Source organism: Bubalus bubalis, chromosome 9, assembly GCF_019923935.1.
Source record: "Bubalus bubalis isolate 160015118507 breed Murrah chromosome 9, NDDB_SH_1, whole genome shotgun sequence".
NCBI lineage: Eukaryota > Metazoa > Chordata > Mammalia > Artiodactyla > Bovidae > Bubalus > Bubalus bubalis.
The window spans coordinates 99,266,952-99,280,823 of NC_059165.1; the positions used below are offsets into that span (position 1 = coordinate 99,266,952).

Consider the following 13,872-nt stretch of genomic DNA (forward strand, 5'->3'; position numbering starts at 1 on the left):
AGAGCCAGCGCGCTCCTGCAGCCGGAGGGCTCTGGAGTCTGCTGCCCCCTGCTGCTGGCTGTGGGAAGTTCAGCGGGCCTGAGTGCTTCTTCAAAAGGATCCTGGGAGATGGGGAAAGACCTTGCACAGAATCCCAGCTCTGCAGCCTACAGGCTGTGCCTCATTGGGCAAACAGCAGTTCTCTCTGGTCCTCAGTTGCCCGTATGTAAAAATCACAATATTCGCTTCATTGGCTTGCTGGGAAGAGTCTGCGATAGCTGGGATTGAATGAAGACATCATTTCAATGCAATCTTTTTCAGTTAGAATGGGGAGGGTGCATAAGGGACATCCGCAAAGCTGTCTCCACCTGCTGAGGCCCAATTACTGTTTACTCGCATCCTCTTCCTTCTCCTCCAAGGAATTAGCCCCTATTTGCAGCGAAGTCAGGTACAGAGTAAGGCTGAACCCCAAAGGCCTCTGGGGGACTCCCAAGGGAATATCCACCCTCCTAGGCCTGCTGGAGCTTGGCTTTCTGGGCTGAGACCTGAGGAAAGAAGGCAGGTGTGGGAAAAGGAGACTTATCAAGGAGAAACTGAGGCAGGGCATTGAGGGGGCTGAAGGGGAGGGCCGTTGCCTGGTGGAGCAGGGCCCTGACCCCACAAGGGTTAAGGCCTGGGTTTTGGGGAGGTGAGGGGCTCGAAGATTTCCTTTACCCCGTCTTAGACTGGAGCAGGAAAGAAAAACACAGAATGAGAAATTGGTCAGCTCAGTCCTGGGCCATGGAAGTTCGGCTGGCACCACAGACTGTTCTGAAGTGACTTCTTTCTGCCAGTCGAGGTGGCCATGGCAGGCCAGCATTGTGTGTATTGATGGGAAGTGTAAGAGGGGACCTGTGCAAATTCCTGGAGGAATCCTCCAGCAGTGTACTGTTGCTGCTGTGTGTGCCATGTACCTGGTGTGTGTGTGTGACCACGGGGGTTCCGTGTAAGCATCTCGGGGGGATCAGGGGAGCCCCACCTCATGCACAACTTCTGAGTCCATCTCCTGTATGTGACCTCTGTACCTGGCCTGTCTGTGTATTTACACTGGATGGTCCCAGGTACACATGGCCCCAAGCATCCCTGTATTTTGTGTGTCTTTATGGACCCTTTGGGCTTCCCGGGTGGCACTAGTGGTAAAGAACTCGCCTGCCGACGCAGAGATATAAGAGATGCAGGTGTGATCCCATGGTTGGGAAGATCCTCTGGATGAGGGCATGGCAACCCACTCCAGTATTCTTGCCTGGAGAATCCCAAGGATGGTGGAGACTGGCAGGCTATGGTCCATAGGGTCACGCTTCAGTCAGACATGACTGAAGCGACTTAGCACGCACGTGTGGACCCTGTAACCCTAGGACCTGCCAGGGGAAGGGGGGACTTTGTGTGTCTGTGTGTACCCCTGAGATTGTGTACCTGACATGTCTTATGGGTGTATTTCTGTTCTGTGTTTATAACCGCGTCTTGTGTCTGTGTATCCATCCATGTGAGCTGAACTGTTGTGTGTCAGGGTGTTCCCATGGCTGTGCACTTGATGAGTGGGGAGGTGTGCTGGTTCTATGTTTACACCGGTATGTCTGTGTACCTTGTGTGAGACCCTAGGCGTGTGTGTACGTGTTTTGGGGCCATTCCTGCGAGTCTGTCTGTTTCTGTGCCAGTATTTTCTGTGTATGCCCCTGGGATGCTCTGTGTACTCTATTTCAGTTCTGAAGACATTCTTCTTGTCCCTGGATGTGGTGCCTGTCTGTATCTTGCATGTGTCTGTGTGGCCCCAGGTGCCCCTACGTGTGTAGTGGGCTTTATGAACAAGGTTGTGTGGCGGGTGCCCCTGTGTCCTACCATTCCCTCCGCTGGGTTTGTGTATGGAAGTCCCTCGCACACCCTTCCCTGTGTTTGTGGTCCGCGTGCCTTTGTGCGCGTCTGCTCCCCTTGCGCCTTTGAGGTCTGCGTGCATCTGGGCTCCAGCGTGCGCCCGCTCGCGCCCCCGTGTCCCCGTGTCCCCTGCGCGGAGCCCGGGAGCTGCGTCCTGGAGTCCCGTGGGCATCCCCGCTTGCATCCTGGTGCGCCCGGCGGGAGGCCTCGGGGCGCACACGGCCGCGGCTAGACCCACCGCCCGGCAGGAGCGGGGAGGTGGGAGGGGGCGGTGGCAGCGGGGAGCGCGGGCACGTCACCGAGACAGACAGGCGGGCGGGCGGGTGGGAGGCGGCGGCCGCGGGTTCGAGCCGGCGCCGGAGCCCCGCGGTCCCCTCCCCCTGCCCGCGGCCTGGGGAGCCCCCGCCCAGCCCCGGAGCCGCCAAAATGCAATTTCCCGTGCCGGCGCCTCGCGGCTCGGGGGGCTTTTCCGGGCGGGTTTTGGACAGAAGAGGGGGAAACAAGGCGGCGGCCCCAAAACGAGGTGAGCGCGGGCACCGGGCGGGCCCGGGGCGCGAGCGGGGCGGGGGCCGCCCGCGGGGAGGGGGCGCGGCGGGGCGGGGCGGCAGCGGGACCCGCCGCAGCCCCCTCGCGCACCTGCTCGCGGCCGGGGGGCGGGCGCCCCGGCCTCTGCAGCCCGGCCCTCCATTGTTGCGGCGGCTGGGGAAGGGGGGCGGGGAGGCCCTGGCGGCTTCTCTGTGTCTCGCCTTCCCCGAGAGGGGCCCCCGGAGGACCAGACCCCCCCTCCACAGGGGACAGACCCAGAAGTCCCAGGCCAGCTGGGGGCCGCCGGGGGGAGGGCGGGCCGAGATGCCCCTGTGGGGAGGGGACGCAGGCTGAGGGTCGGAGGGGCATGGGTGCCGGGCCTCCTGACACCTGACCGTAGGAGGCCCTGGGGCCGGGCGGCGGCCAGCTTTGTTCTTGGGGGAGCAGGGCGGATGGGGGCCTCGGATATCCCGGACCGGGAGAGGCTCTGAGCCGGCGCGCGCGTTCGAGAAGGCGCTCCCGGCCAAGTTCACGGGCGTGCAGGCCTGTGCGGGCCCTGCGGAGACGGATCCCGGCGGGGGCTTCCCGCTCGGGCCTGGCTGCGGCGGCGGGCCAGGGGCGACAGCGGCGCCGCCTGCCGGAGCCCCGGGGCCCTCCGCAGCCAGCCCCCCGCCGCTGCCCCCGCTTGTCATTACCGCCGGATGCAGAGTATTTACCGGGGCCAAGGTTTGCTAACAGGAACACGCCCTCAAAAAGTGGCCGTAAAAAGGAAAAATTGGCCGGGAATCCCACTGCTGGGGAACCCTTTTAAAGCGACAAGGCGCCTTTCACAGGGACCTCGCCCTGGAGGACATGCATTGGGGTCGGGGGGAGGGGACGGAGAAGACCCCTCATTGGCTGATGGGATCTGAGATGTACCTTGCATCCCACTACATTTCAGTTCCCCCATCTCCTTTCCCACGGATTCTCCACCTCCCTGGACTGCTCACAGATACACTTACAGAGTCACAATTAGATGAAGACCCCAAATCAACACTCTATACTCCCGCATAAATCATCCCCATTGTTATTCACATCACCTGCCAGAACGCTGATGTACACACACAGTCACCCATCATAACACTGCCACGTGGGCACACATCACCCACAATGACATGAACACCCAGGGCTGACACCTGGGAAAACATTGCCACAGAGAAACGAAGCTGCCACCGACCGTGGCAGACATATCCTTGCACATAACACTGACACACACACATAGTTTTCTGTTGCACACACAGACACTCCTATGCTCACTGTCCCAAGGGCACCCACAGGCTGTCATCAGAGTAATCTGACAACTGAAGCTAGGTAAATGCCCCAACACAGGGACACATGGACACCATTATTCCCAAGAACTTGGACATGCACACATAGATCTCTGTGTGCCTGCCCAGGCAAGGACACAACCAGTCACCCAGGCAAATTGACACACACACACACAGACGGTAAAGGCCTGCACAGATGATGGAGATTTTGACATCAGGTTATAGTAATCTTAATCTACACACATACAGTTAAACTGACTCTCCTAGACAACCATTATAACACTGTCACCCACAGACAGATATGAACAGTCCAATAGTACCAACACCCATAGTCACCCTCCCTGACACTTGATTATACCCTTAGACACCCCTGGGACTTCCCTGGTGCTCCCTCGGCTAAGAATCCATGCTCCCAATACACGGGGACCTGGGTTCAATCCCTGGTCAGGGAAATAGATCCCACACGCTGAAATGAAAGATCCCGCATGTTGCAACAAAGACTGAAAATCCCACATGTCACAACTAAGATCCAGTGCAGCAAAAAAAAAAAACCCAAAACACTGACCTACAGACACAGTAACACATTTGCAGTGAAAACGATACAGGAAAAGGACATAGAGACGTGTAGAAATCCACAGTCACCTGAATGCCCACAAATCCAGCCCTTGTTTATTGAGCATCTGTTAGGTACCAGGGACTGTTCTCTACTGGGGTTATAAGAGATGAAGATCCCTATCCTCCTGGAGCTGAATTTTTAGTGAGGAGGGGTCAGGGGGGCACCATCATCAGATGACACAGACCACAGTCACCCACAGTGACATTGACAGATGCCAGACACCCATGTACACCGGATCACACATCGACCTGCAATTACCCACAATTAGCCTGACACATATCCACAGTCACACTGACATCCACACACAAACAGAAGCCCATGGGAGTGCCAACACAGACAACTGGCGTAGAGACAGCCAGCCACCCATTATGGCACATGCCTACCTGAACTAACGGACACCCACAGACCCCCTAAAATAGCCCACCAAAGTAGCTTTTGGACCCTCAAGCCCATCACAGCCTCCAAGTAACAGGCCCATAGGCAGTTGCTGCCTACATTTTTGCAGATGGGGCCCATCCTGACCCAGACCCAGGGTCACTCTGCACTACAAGCCTTGGTAGAAGTGTCTGAATTTCTCATCAGCCTCTCCCAGGCCTCTTCATGGCCCCCAACCCCAACTCCAGGGAGGCTTCTCGCCTCCCCCAGCCCTGGCCCCACATCTGGTGGGCTTGAGAAGGAAACTCAGGTTCCTGGCTGAACTGGCTGCCCCTCAGGGTCCTGAGCAGAACAGACAAGCCCCTTGTCTGAGGACGTGGAGTCAAAAGCCTGAGCAGCCAGCAAGTGGAGAGGAAGCCTGGGGAGGGCGGGGTGGCAACCTGAGAGGCCATGTAGGTATCATGGAAATGAGGGGCCCGCTGCCTGCCAGTCTAGACAGCCTGGGCCATCAACGAGACCCCACATGGGGACTCCTATGTACACTGCCACTGCACATTCCATAATGGGCTCTTTGTCTGCCAGGCCCTGAGTACCTCCTCCTCCGCGTGTTCCCCGCCCCCAGGTCCTGTGCACACACACACAAGGGCACAGACACAGGGACATATGCACACTGGGACACAGGAGGGGCACACAAGCCACTAGATACCCCGGAAGCCCTGCATCTCGAACCTCGTGGTCCTCCCCACTCCCACCTCCACACCAGCACCTTGCTCTTCAACTTGACAGCAGAGCTGCCTCCACCCATTGCCTGCCCATCTGGCTCCACTGGAACCTCTCACCTCCGACCCCTGACCCCCAGACCCCATGCCAGCTGCTCTGCCTTCCTGAGCTTAGGATGAGGGTGGGGGTGGGGATAGGCTCTGGGTCAGCCTGGCTGCTGAAAGGCTGCCCCCCACCCAGTCATTCCCAGCCCAGACAGGCCCTCCCAGCTGTGGTGTGGGGTCCCAGGGATAAGGAGGAGAAAGAGGCAGGGCCCCAGATTGGGGGTGGGAGCAGACAGCTCCCTGCCTCCCACCCTGCTGGGCTTCAAAGTCAGACTGGAGGCCCCTTCATCCCCGGAGAAGGCCTCAGGACACTTGGCGGGAGGAGCACTCAGCTGCCTGCTGAAGGGCCCCAGGTGCAGACAGAGAAGGAGACAGATCCAAGGCCGCCTTTCATCAAAGGGCAGCTCCAGACATGGAGGGGACAGGCGGATGGACATAGGGGAGATCAGGTGGCAAGGGCCAGACACGGGTGACCCCAGACAGCCAGGGAGGGGCGCACACAGCAAGGCTGGGGACCCAGACTGATACTGGCCTTCGAGGGGCACAGTCAGACCCAGACAGGAGGACCCAGACAGACAGCAGGGTGGGAAGCCTATACCCACCACGACAGACAAAGGGAGACAGTCAGACCCCAGGTTATGTCCGGACAGCCCTTCCCCCATAGGGGGGTGCTGGGGGCTGCGGGCCTGGGGCACTTCTCTTTGATCCCAAGGCCCATCCTTGGCCCCAGCCCTGCCTTCCTGAGTTGCGGAGACCCCTTACTAGGACCTACCTGAGGTAGGTCAAAGTCAAAGCCCTCAGGGAAAGGAGCAGTGGTCCCAGGAAGCCCCCTCTCCCACCCCCAGCGCACTGTCGCCACGATGCCTCTCCATGACCTGGCATTCTAACCTCTTGGTCGTTAAGAACTGCTGAGAGAGTTCTGGTCCAAACTCTCGGAACCTCACCTTCCTCATTGATAAAACCTCACCTTCCTCAGTGTATCCTAATAACAGGGTGATTATGTAAAGCATCATTTTAGAATTACTGTCATTGTTGTTAATACCCCTGCCCTCCTAACCTACCCTCCTCTCCCAGCATTCTGCTTGTTAGGACCGCTGTCCTCCCTGCAGGTGATCACCTCTCCCAACACGCGCCCTAAGAAAGGCCTGGATACCCTGTGCCTGAATGGGGGAGGGCTCTGCAAGGCGGGCGGATGGTCCTTGGGAGAGGAGTCTCCGCGCGGAGCTCCAGACAGGGGTGGGCACCGGACTGGTCCCGGGTGGGCGAGAGGGCGGGCTCTGGGGAACGCGATCCAGGTGGAGGTGCGGGGGCGGGTCTTACGGGAGTTGGGGTCCGAGGGGTCCCCGGCGGACCTTCGCGGAGTTGAGATCCCTGGGAACGACCTTGAGGACGCGTAGGGAGAGGTCTCTGGGGGTCTGGGCAGGAGGATTTGAGAGGCCCTAGCGGGGGCCCCCGGAGACAGCTGTGGATGGGAGGCCAGCGGAGGTGGGCTCAGAGGGCGAGGCCCCGGGGCGGGCCTTAGAGGAGCTGGGTGGGCTCTTGGAGGACCGGCTTAGGAGGCGTGTTTTATGGAGATTGAGTTTGGGGGCGGGCTACGTGGGAGTCTATCTGGGCGGGCTCTAGAGGGGGGTCCTAGGGATGTGCGATTTGTGGGTGGGCTCCGAGGGGGCGGGCCTTGAGGGGTCGGACTGGAGTCGGTGGCTTGCGAGGGGCAGGTCTCTGGAGGCTGGCTCTAGGTGGGGATCTCGAGGGTGGGGCTCCGAGTGCCGTGCTGCCTCTGGCCGCCTCCGCGGAAGGTCATTTTTGGGTTCACTCAGGCTCAGCACACCTGGGGGGTCTGGTTTGCCTTAAGTGTTACGACAAGCGGTTTATCCTTTGAGGCTCGATATTGCCCTCAGTGAAATGGAAGGGGACTGGAAATTTGAAGTCCAGGCCGTTCTCTCGGGGGGAGGGGGTCCCAGACCTCCCAGACCCAGGGAGGTGGGGAGCAGCCTTCTCTGAGACTGTGCGTGGGGGCACCCGAGGGGGGCGGGCGGCTAACTCTACAGCGGCCCCTGGAGGGAGGGACTGGGGACCGGGTTTGAGGGTGAAAAAAATGGGGAAGGGCATTAACGGGGCAACCCTCCCTTAGTTATGCGCTTGGGCCCCCGTCTGATCCGACAAGGGCCTGAGTTTGGAAGCCCGAGACCCTCTGCGATCCTCTAGCTTCGCCCTTGTCCAACCGGCAGGTGGACCCACAGGCGGGCTAGGCAGCGGCCCCACCTCGGGGCTCGAATTTGCAAAGTGCAGACTCAGACAACCCTCCCCCCCACCACCTTGGGTTGTTGTGATTCATAAACCATTGTGTCCGGAACACGGTGAAGCTCACTTAGGTATTACATTGTATTAAAATGACTTGTTTATCTCTCCCTTGCATCCATGCCCCCGGGGCCAGAACCACTTGGCCTCCAGACCTCTTGGGGCCTCTCGGAATCCCTCCTCTGCCTCTCGCTAAGGGTGCCCTCTGGCCTGTCTCCCAAACTGACAATCGGAAGAAATATGCACCTTTGAGGGCCCTTTTGAGAATGCTTTGACTAAATGGGTTAGAAGCCCAGCGCCCACTGCTGCTATATTTGCATAGCAAAGGTGACAGAAGTATCTGCTGTTATTATTTCTTAGATTTATCTCCTCTTTCTGTGTCCTGGAGCAGAGTTGGCTCCTTCCTGCTATCTGTTTCCTGACTTAATAGATTCTCTAACTCTCTCATTCCCTTCCCCTCCCTCACCCTACCCGGTTCCTTGACCCCTCCAGCCTCCACTCCCTGCCCCCCAAGGAGTTGCCAAGGGTTTGGGGGAACATTCAACCTGTCGGTGAGTTTGGGCAGCTCAGGCAAACCATCGACCGTTGAGTGGACCCCGAGGCCTGGAACTGCCGTCCACCCACCCACCCATCACGACCCCCAACTTTCAGATCTGGGGCAGGGGCAGGGGATCCCGAACACATCCCCTCCCTTAGGCCACAGCGAAGGTCACAATCAACATTCATTGTTGTCGGTGGGTTGTGACGGAGACCAGACCCACCGAGGGATGAATGTCACTGTGGCTGGGCCAGACACAGCCTCTGGGGAATGGGATGGGGGACACAACCCACCCCGACTCCCCCCCTCCCGCCCCCCAAAACTGCTCAGCCAGAACCTGACCCTGGCCTTTTACCCCTCGAGGAGGGCTGGTGTCTGGGATACTTACAGACACAGGCTGGATTTGGGGGCATCAATCCTGGAGGGCTGTGGACAGGAATTACAAGTTTAGGACTGGGCAGCTGAAAAACCTTTCTGAAAGGGATTAGGGGGCCCTGCGTCCAGAAGGCTCAGTGAAGCTTTATTGAATGAATGAATGAATGAATGAGGTGTGTAGGCAGCACGTCACCTCTTCTCTGAGTTCCAGTCTCAGGCCCTGCTTTCTCACCCTTCTTACCTGGTACCTGCAGACCCCTCCTTTACCTTCAGTTGCCCACCTAGCACCTGATGCCCGTTGATCACCTGCCAGTCTGTGTCCCACCTGGGTGACTCAGGGGCACACCGCATGCTCCTGAGATGGAGCGCAGGTCTCATTTGAAAGGGCGATCAAGGTGCTGGCAAATGCTAGGGGTCTCCCCTCTGCCCCGTTAGCCCCACCTGCGCCTGTGCTCTCTTCTTCACCATAATCCTCAGTCTCAAACCCTTTTCCACCCCAGGACCAGGAGAGACTGACTCCACAACACCTAAGGCTCCTGTAACTGGTGGGGGAAGCAGGCTTTGTGTTTGTCTTTGTGAATAACCCCAGGGCAGGTGACTTCAAACCCCAGTTTGTTCATCAGCTAAAAGGAGGTTCCACTGACAAGGGGTGTGAAAGCTCCCTGAGGGTGACCAGAGGTAGGGGCCTTGGTCCTTGTCCCCCCCACCCAATAAGTCAGGCCCATCCTCCTTCCAAAGTCAGCTGGAAGGTCAGCGGCTCCTCCTCCCCCCTCCCCCAGTCCTGGAGAAGGAAGAAAGAAGTTACTAAGTTACTGGCTACAGCAATGCTAGTCTTTGGGGTGGGGCTTCCAATACCCCCACCTGCATCACTCTGGTTCTCCTGAAGGAGTAGACAAGGGCAGCCCTCTCAATGCCCTCTGGGTGGGGTGTGTGGCTGCTTATTGCTGGTACCCCCTGCAGCCTGTGTCTTGTCACGCCCCCTCACCCCTAGCCTACCCAGAGGCCATGCAGCCCCGTGGCAGGTGTATTTCTGGGGGGAGCTGCAGCAAGCCCCCTGTGGCAATAGGGAACCTCCTACAGCCTGCTCCTCCCTCTTCACACCCCCTTGGAGTATAAGGAGGGAACTGACAGCCCAGACTCCTCGGCTCCAGAGAGGGGAAGGGAAGGCAGAGGAGGCAGGGGTAGAGAGACCAGCTTGGGGGCGGCTGGGTTTCTCCTGTCTTTTGCCCCTCCACCTGGCACACGGGGCCCAGCCATGGGGACCTTCAACCTGTGGACAGACTACTTGGGTTTGGCACGCCTGGTTGGGGCTCAGCGTGAAGAAGAGGAGCCAGAGACCAGGCTGGATCACCAGCCAGAAGCAGTGCCCGAACCGGGGGGTCAGCGACCCAGCCCTGAATCCTCACCAGCTCCCGAGCGCCTGTGCTCTTTCTGCAAACACAACGGCGAGTCCCGGGCCATCTACCAGTCCCACGTGCTCAAGGATGAAGCGGGCCGGGTGCTGTGCCCCATCCTCCGCGACTACGTGTGCCCCCAGTGCGGGGCCACCCGCGAGCGCGCCCACACCCGCCGCTTCTGCCCGCTCACCGGCCAGGGCTACACCTCCGTCTACAGCTACACCACCCGGAACTCGGCCGGCAAGAAGCTGGTCCGCTCGGACAAGGCGAGGACGCAGGACCCTGGACACGGACCGCGCGGAGGAGGAGGTGCCTGTGCAGGTGGCTGGGGGGACTCGCTGCAGAGGGGGGTCTGCCCTGGGCTGACTTAGAGCCTCTGAGAAGTGGGTTAACCCCTGGGCTGACCCACTTCAGAGGGTTGGGTGGGGGAGAGAATCCATACACAATAGAATGCTTAGAACCGTGTTCTAGAACTGTTGCCCCAGTGGGGAAGCTGGGGCTGGGGTTCCCTGTGTGGCCTTGGGCAAGACACTTTCCTTCTCTGGGCCCATAGAGGGAACATTGTTTTCAGGCGCAGGGTGAGCTAGCAGGGAGGCCGTGGGGACTAGTGATGGGGTCTGGCAACAGGTACAGCAAGGGCTGCAATCTTGTGCGGAATGTAGGTGCCATGTGACCAGAGGGAAACAGCCTCACTTGTCCACTCATTCGCCAGGTGGTTTGTGAGGCTTGTCCTGTGCCAAGCACTGGGCTGGGCTTGGCCTTCAGTGGTAGATGGGACAGTGACAGTTATAACAGAAACAGGGGAGTCTAAAGGGAGCACCCGAGCTAGACAAAGCGGTCAGGAGGGCTTCCTGGAGGAAGTGACTCCTGGAAACCTCATTAAGTTTGGTGAAATGCTGAAGGGGGTCTGGGCACTGGGGCTCACTAGGGAACTTGGTTAAATTCCGTGCGTCTGGGATGGGAGTATGTGTGCATGTAGGGTGGAGGGGAAGGTGTCGGAAATTTCGGGGAAGGGCTCCTTGCTGATCGCCTTGAAGAGTTTGGACTTGGGTACTAGGGAGCTGAGAAGGGGACAAGAGCAGGTCTGTGTATTAAGCGTGTGTTAGACCGTGGCTAATGGGTTGGACTGTAGGGGTGGATATGAGGGGGTTGGAAGAAGTTGGTCCTCCAGGCAGAGGTGTTCGAGTTGGCATCAGTTTGGAGGGAAAGAACCATGAGTTTGCTGTGTGTGGGTCACACCTGGGAGGGTGGCTGGAGGCTCCCTAAGGTCTGCACAGCCAGAGGGTTCCCTCCATCTTGCTCATCAAATTCGGAGTCCAGTTTTGCAGGTCTGAGTGAGGCCAGAGCGTTTGTACTTCTAACTGGATCCCCTTGACCTCCGTAGCCGGCAGGCTTTGAGTAGCTAGGCTTACGTATCAGCAGTTACTATTACAGACTCGAAAGATCTCCGCTTCTGCAGGTTTATAAGAGAAATCCGTTTTAGCAACTTTGGGGAAGTCAGCCAACAGAGGGACCGGTTTGACGGGGCGGTACCCCAGTACTGCCTCTCTCAGACTGGGGGCCCCTCGGGAAGTCACCAGAAGGGAGGACCCCTTCCCATCTCGGCGGCTGTGCGGGAAACACGTTAGAAGGGTTGTGAGACTGCCTGCGGGAGAGGATAGTATTCCTGCGAGGTCTGACAAGGTCCAACTGGGAGAGGGAGGAAGCGGAAGCGACACAGAGACGATGGTCTCAGAATCTTCCTTTTTCCCCTTAAGCCCGAGGGAACAGGAAAACTTGACTCAGGGGTGGGGTGGGGTCGGGGAGCCCTCACCACGATATTGGCACGGAAAGGCTGCTTGAGGCTGTCCTCGCAGGAAACTTTCTGAGTGTAACAAATCCGGGGTTCCAGGATCCCTGCGGCCGCGAGGGGGCAGCACGGCAGGACAGAGTTGGGAGTTTCCGTTGCTTTGTGTCTGGCTCTGGGTCCCACCTGGGACTGCCCGGGGCTGGAAATAGCACAGGGGTGCTAGTCCAGAAGGAGCCTGCAGGTGGCGCCAGAGCCCCGGCAGCTCTGCAGGTTGAGTCGGAACTTCCGGATCATCGAATCATCCCTATTACTAAATGCTTTTCTCCTCCCCCCAACTCTGCTTTTAAAATCTAGGTTCCAAAGGTGCCAGGAAGTCTTCTGGAACTCCTCCCTCTTCCTGCTGCCCCTCTACTTCTGCCTAAGGAGACTGGCGTGGGCAGGATGACGCCTTCACCTGGGGATGGGGACCCAGGCTCAGTGGAGGCTGGGTTTCAGGGAAGACCCACCCTCCGAGGATCTGCCCCTACACGGTGCCTCCAGCATGGGGGCTTGGCAAAGGAGCCGGGTCTGGGACCACCGCCCAAAGCGCGCCCGCCCCCGTCACTGAAGGGGGTGGTCCTCAGGCACCCCTGCCCTTCTTCCCCAACGCTGGGCAGCCAGTCAGCGCTCAATAAATGTTTACGAATGGATCAGCGTCATACGAAGCCCGGTCTTGGGACAAGGTATCGTGAACTGCGCCGCTGGGGCTGTCGCGTCCCTCAGCCTCCACATGTTACTCTGATCTCCGGTTTCCTCAACTGCTATTTGGATTTCTTTTCGCCCTGGGGCACTAGGGTGAGGTGCTTTGGGCCGAGAAATGGCAGCTGCGGGGTCCTGGGGGGTCGCCCCAGCCCAGCACTTCTGAGCAGACATTTGCAGTGGAGTTAGTGCCATGAATCTTGTTTCTGTGACTTTTGTGTTTGCAAACTTTTCTGGCCACCTCTTGCATATTAACACGTCAGATGGGTAGAATCCAGCACATTGGAGGTGGGGGCCTGATTTGAGGGGGCAGTGGAGAAACAGAGGTTCCCCCCATCGTTGTCCTCACCTCAGAAGCCCTCAGTGAATGTTTAGGTTACCATCGATGCCCCAGAAACTGGGGGCCAGAGTCACATGCCAGGCCCTTCAGAACAAAGGAAGGACTTCTGGGTTGGGGCAGGGTGAGGGTTGGGGGCCATAAGGAATGGGAATATGTCCTGGTCAGTTGTGCCAGACAACGGCTTGGGCAAGGGGCACTGTGGAGGCTGTACGTGTTCAGGAGTGGGAGGGGACAGAGGTGCATCCCCACCCAGGTAGTGTGATCTGGTTCTCCTGGGACGCTTGGCTTGGGGGGATCCCCACCCCATGTCTCCACCCCCAGATCTTGTTCCACCAGCCTTGAGGGAGCAGCAGGTGAGAAGTGCCAGTCCACATTCCTTCCCCAATCTGAGGGCTGGCCTGAGCCTGGTCTCCACCCCCAGCCTACAAGTTCTCCTACAAGGTCTCCTGGGGTTGAGTCAGGGCAGAATTTGGACTTCCCAGAATTTGCCCTTGGCTTTGCCATTTGATCTGGGACCTAAGGCCACCTGAGGAGGGCTGCGGTGAGCCAGGGATCAGAGACGGCTCTTGAAGACAGCCTACTGCCCAGGCTTGGAGAGAAAAGGGAAGGAGGAGAAAGAAGACATGAGGGAGGCCTCCTCAGCAGCGCCAAGGGTTTCACATGGAGTCAGGGGACACAGTACCCCAGCCACTCTCAGCTACGTACAAATGCTAATTGTATAAGCCAGAGCCACTGGGGCTTGAGACCCAGGGAACGGGGTGACTGGGCACATTCTGGTGGGTTCAAGGAAGGGGCTGTACATTCTGCAGGGTAAAAAGGCTGGGGGACTCTGAGACTCTGAGCCACCTGAATGGGATGTACCA

At 58.6% G+C, this 13,872-nt stretch overlaps 1 protein-coding gene across 3 annotated transcripts; it reads left to right on the forward strand.

Moving 5' to 3' along the window:
* The first annotated feature begins 2,199 nt into the window (after positions 1 to 2,199).
* NANOS3 (nanos C2HC-type zinc finger 3) lies at positions 2,200 to 12,629 on the forward strand. Of its 3 annotated transcripts, none has more exons than XR_006553541.2 (2): positions 2,200 to 2,410; positions 12,286 to 12,629. XR_006553541.2 is itself a non-coding variant. In XM_006079886.4 (2 exons), the coding sequence occupies exons 1-2, from the start codon at positions 10,001 to 10,003 to the stop codon at positions 12,351 to 12,353; spliced, it is 519 nt and encodes a 172-aa protein (XP_006079948.2). In that variant the 5' UTR covers positions 8,740 to 10,000; the 3' UTR covers positions 12,354 to 12,629. The 3 variants fall into 3 exon arrangements, 2 of the variants coding, with proteins under 2 accessions (XP_006079948.2, XP_006079947.2); XM_006079886.4 differs by lacking the exon at positions 2,200 to 2,410 and adding an exon at positions 8,740 to 10,451; XM_006079885.4 differs by lacking the exon at positions 2,200 to 2,410 and adding an exon at positions 8,745 to 10,463.
* Positions 12,630 to 13,872: the final 1,243 nt, after the last annotated feature.

Excerpts from the sequence above, each read along its gene's own strand:
- NANOS3 (XM_006079885.4), top strand. The coding sequence starts at position 10,001 with ATGGGGACCTTCAACCTGTGGACAGACTACTTGGGTTTGGCACGCCTG. Across the intron at positions 10,464-12,285 it reads AGGAGGAGGTGCCTGTGCAG|GTTCCAAAGGTGCCAGGAAG; the intron begins GTGGCTGGGGGG and ends TTTAAAATCTAG.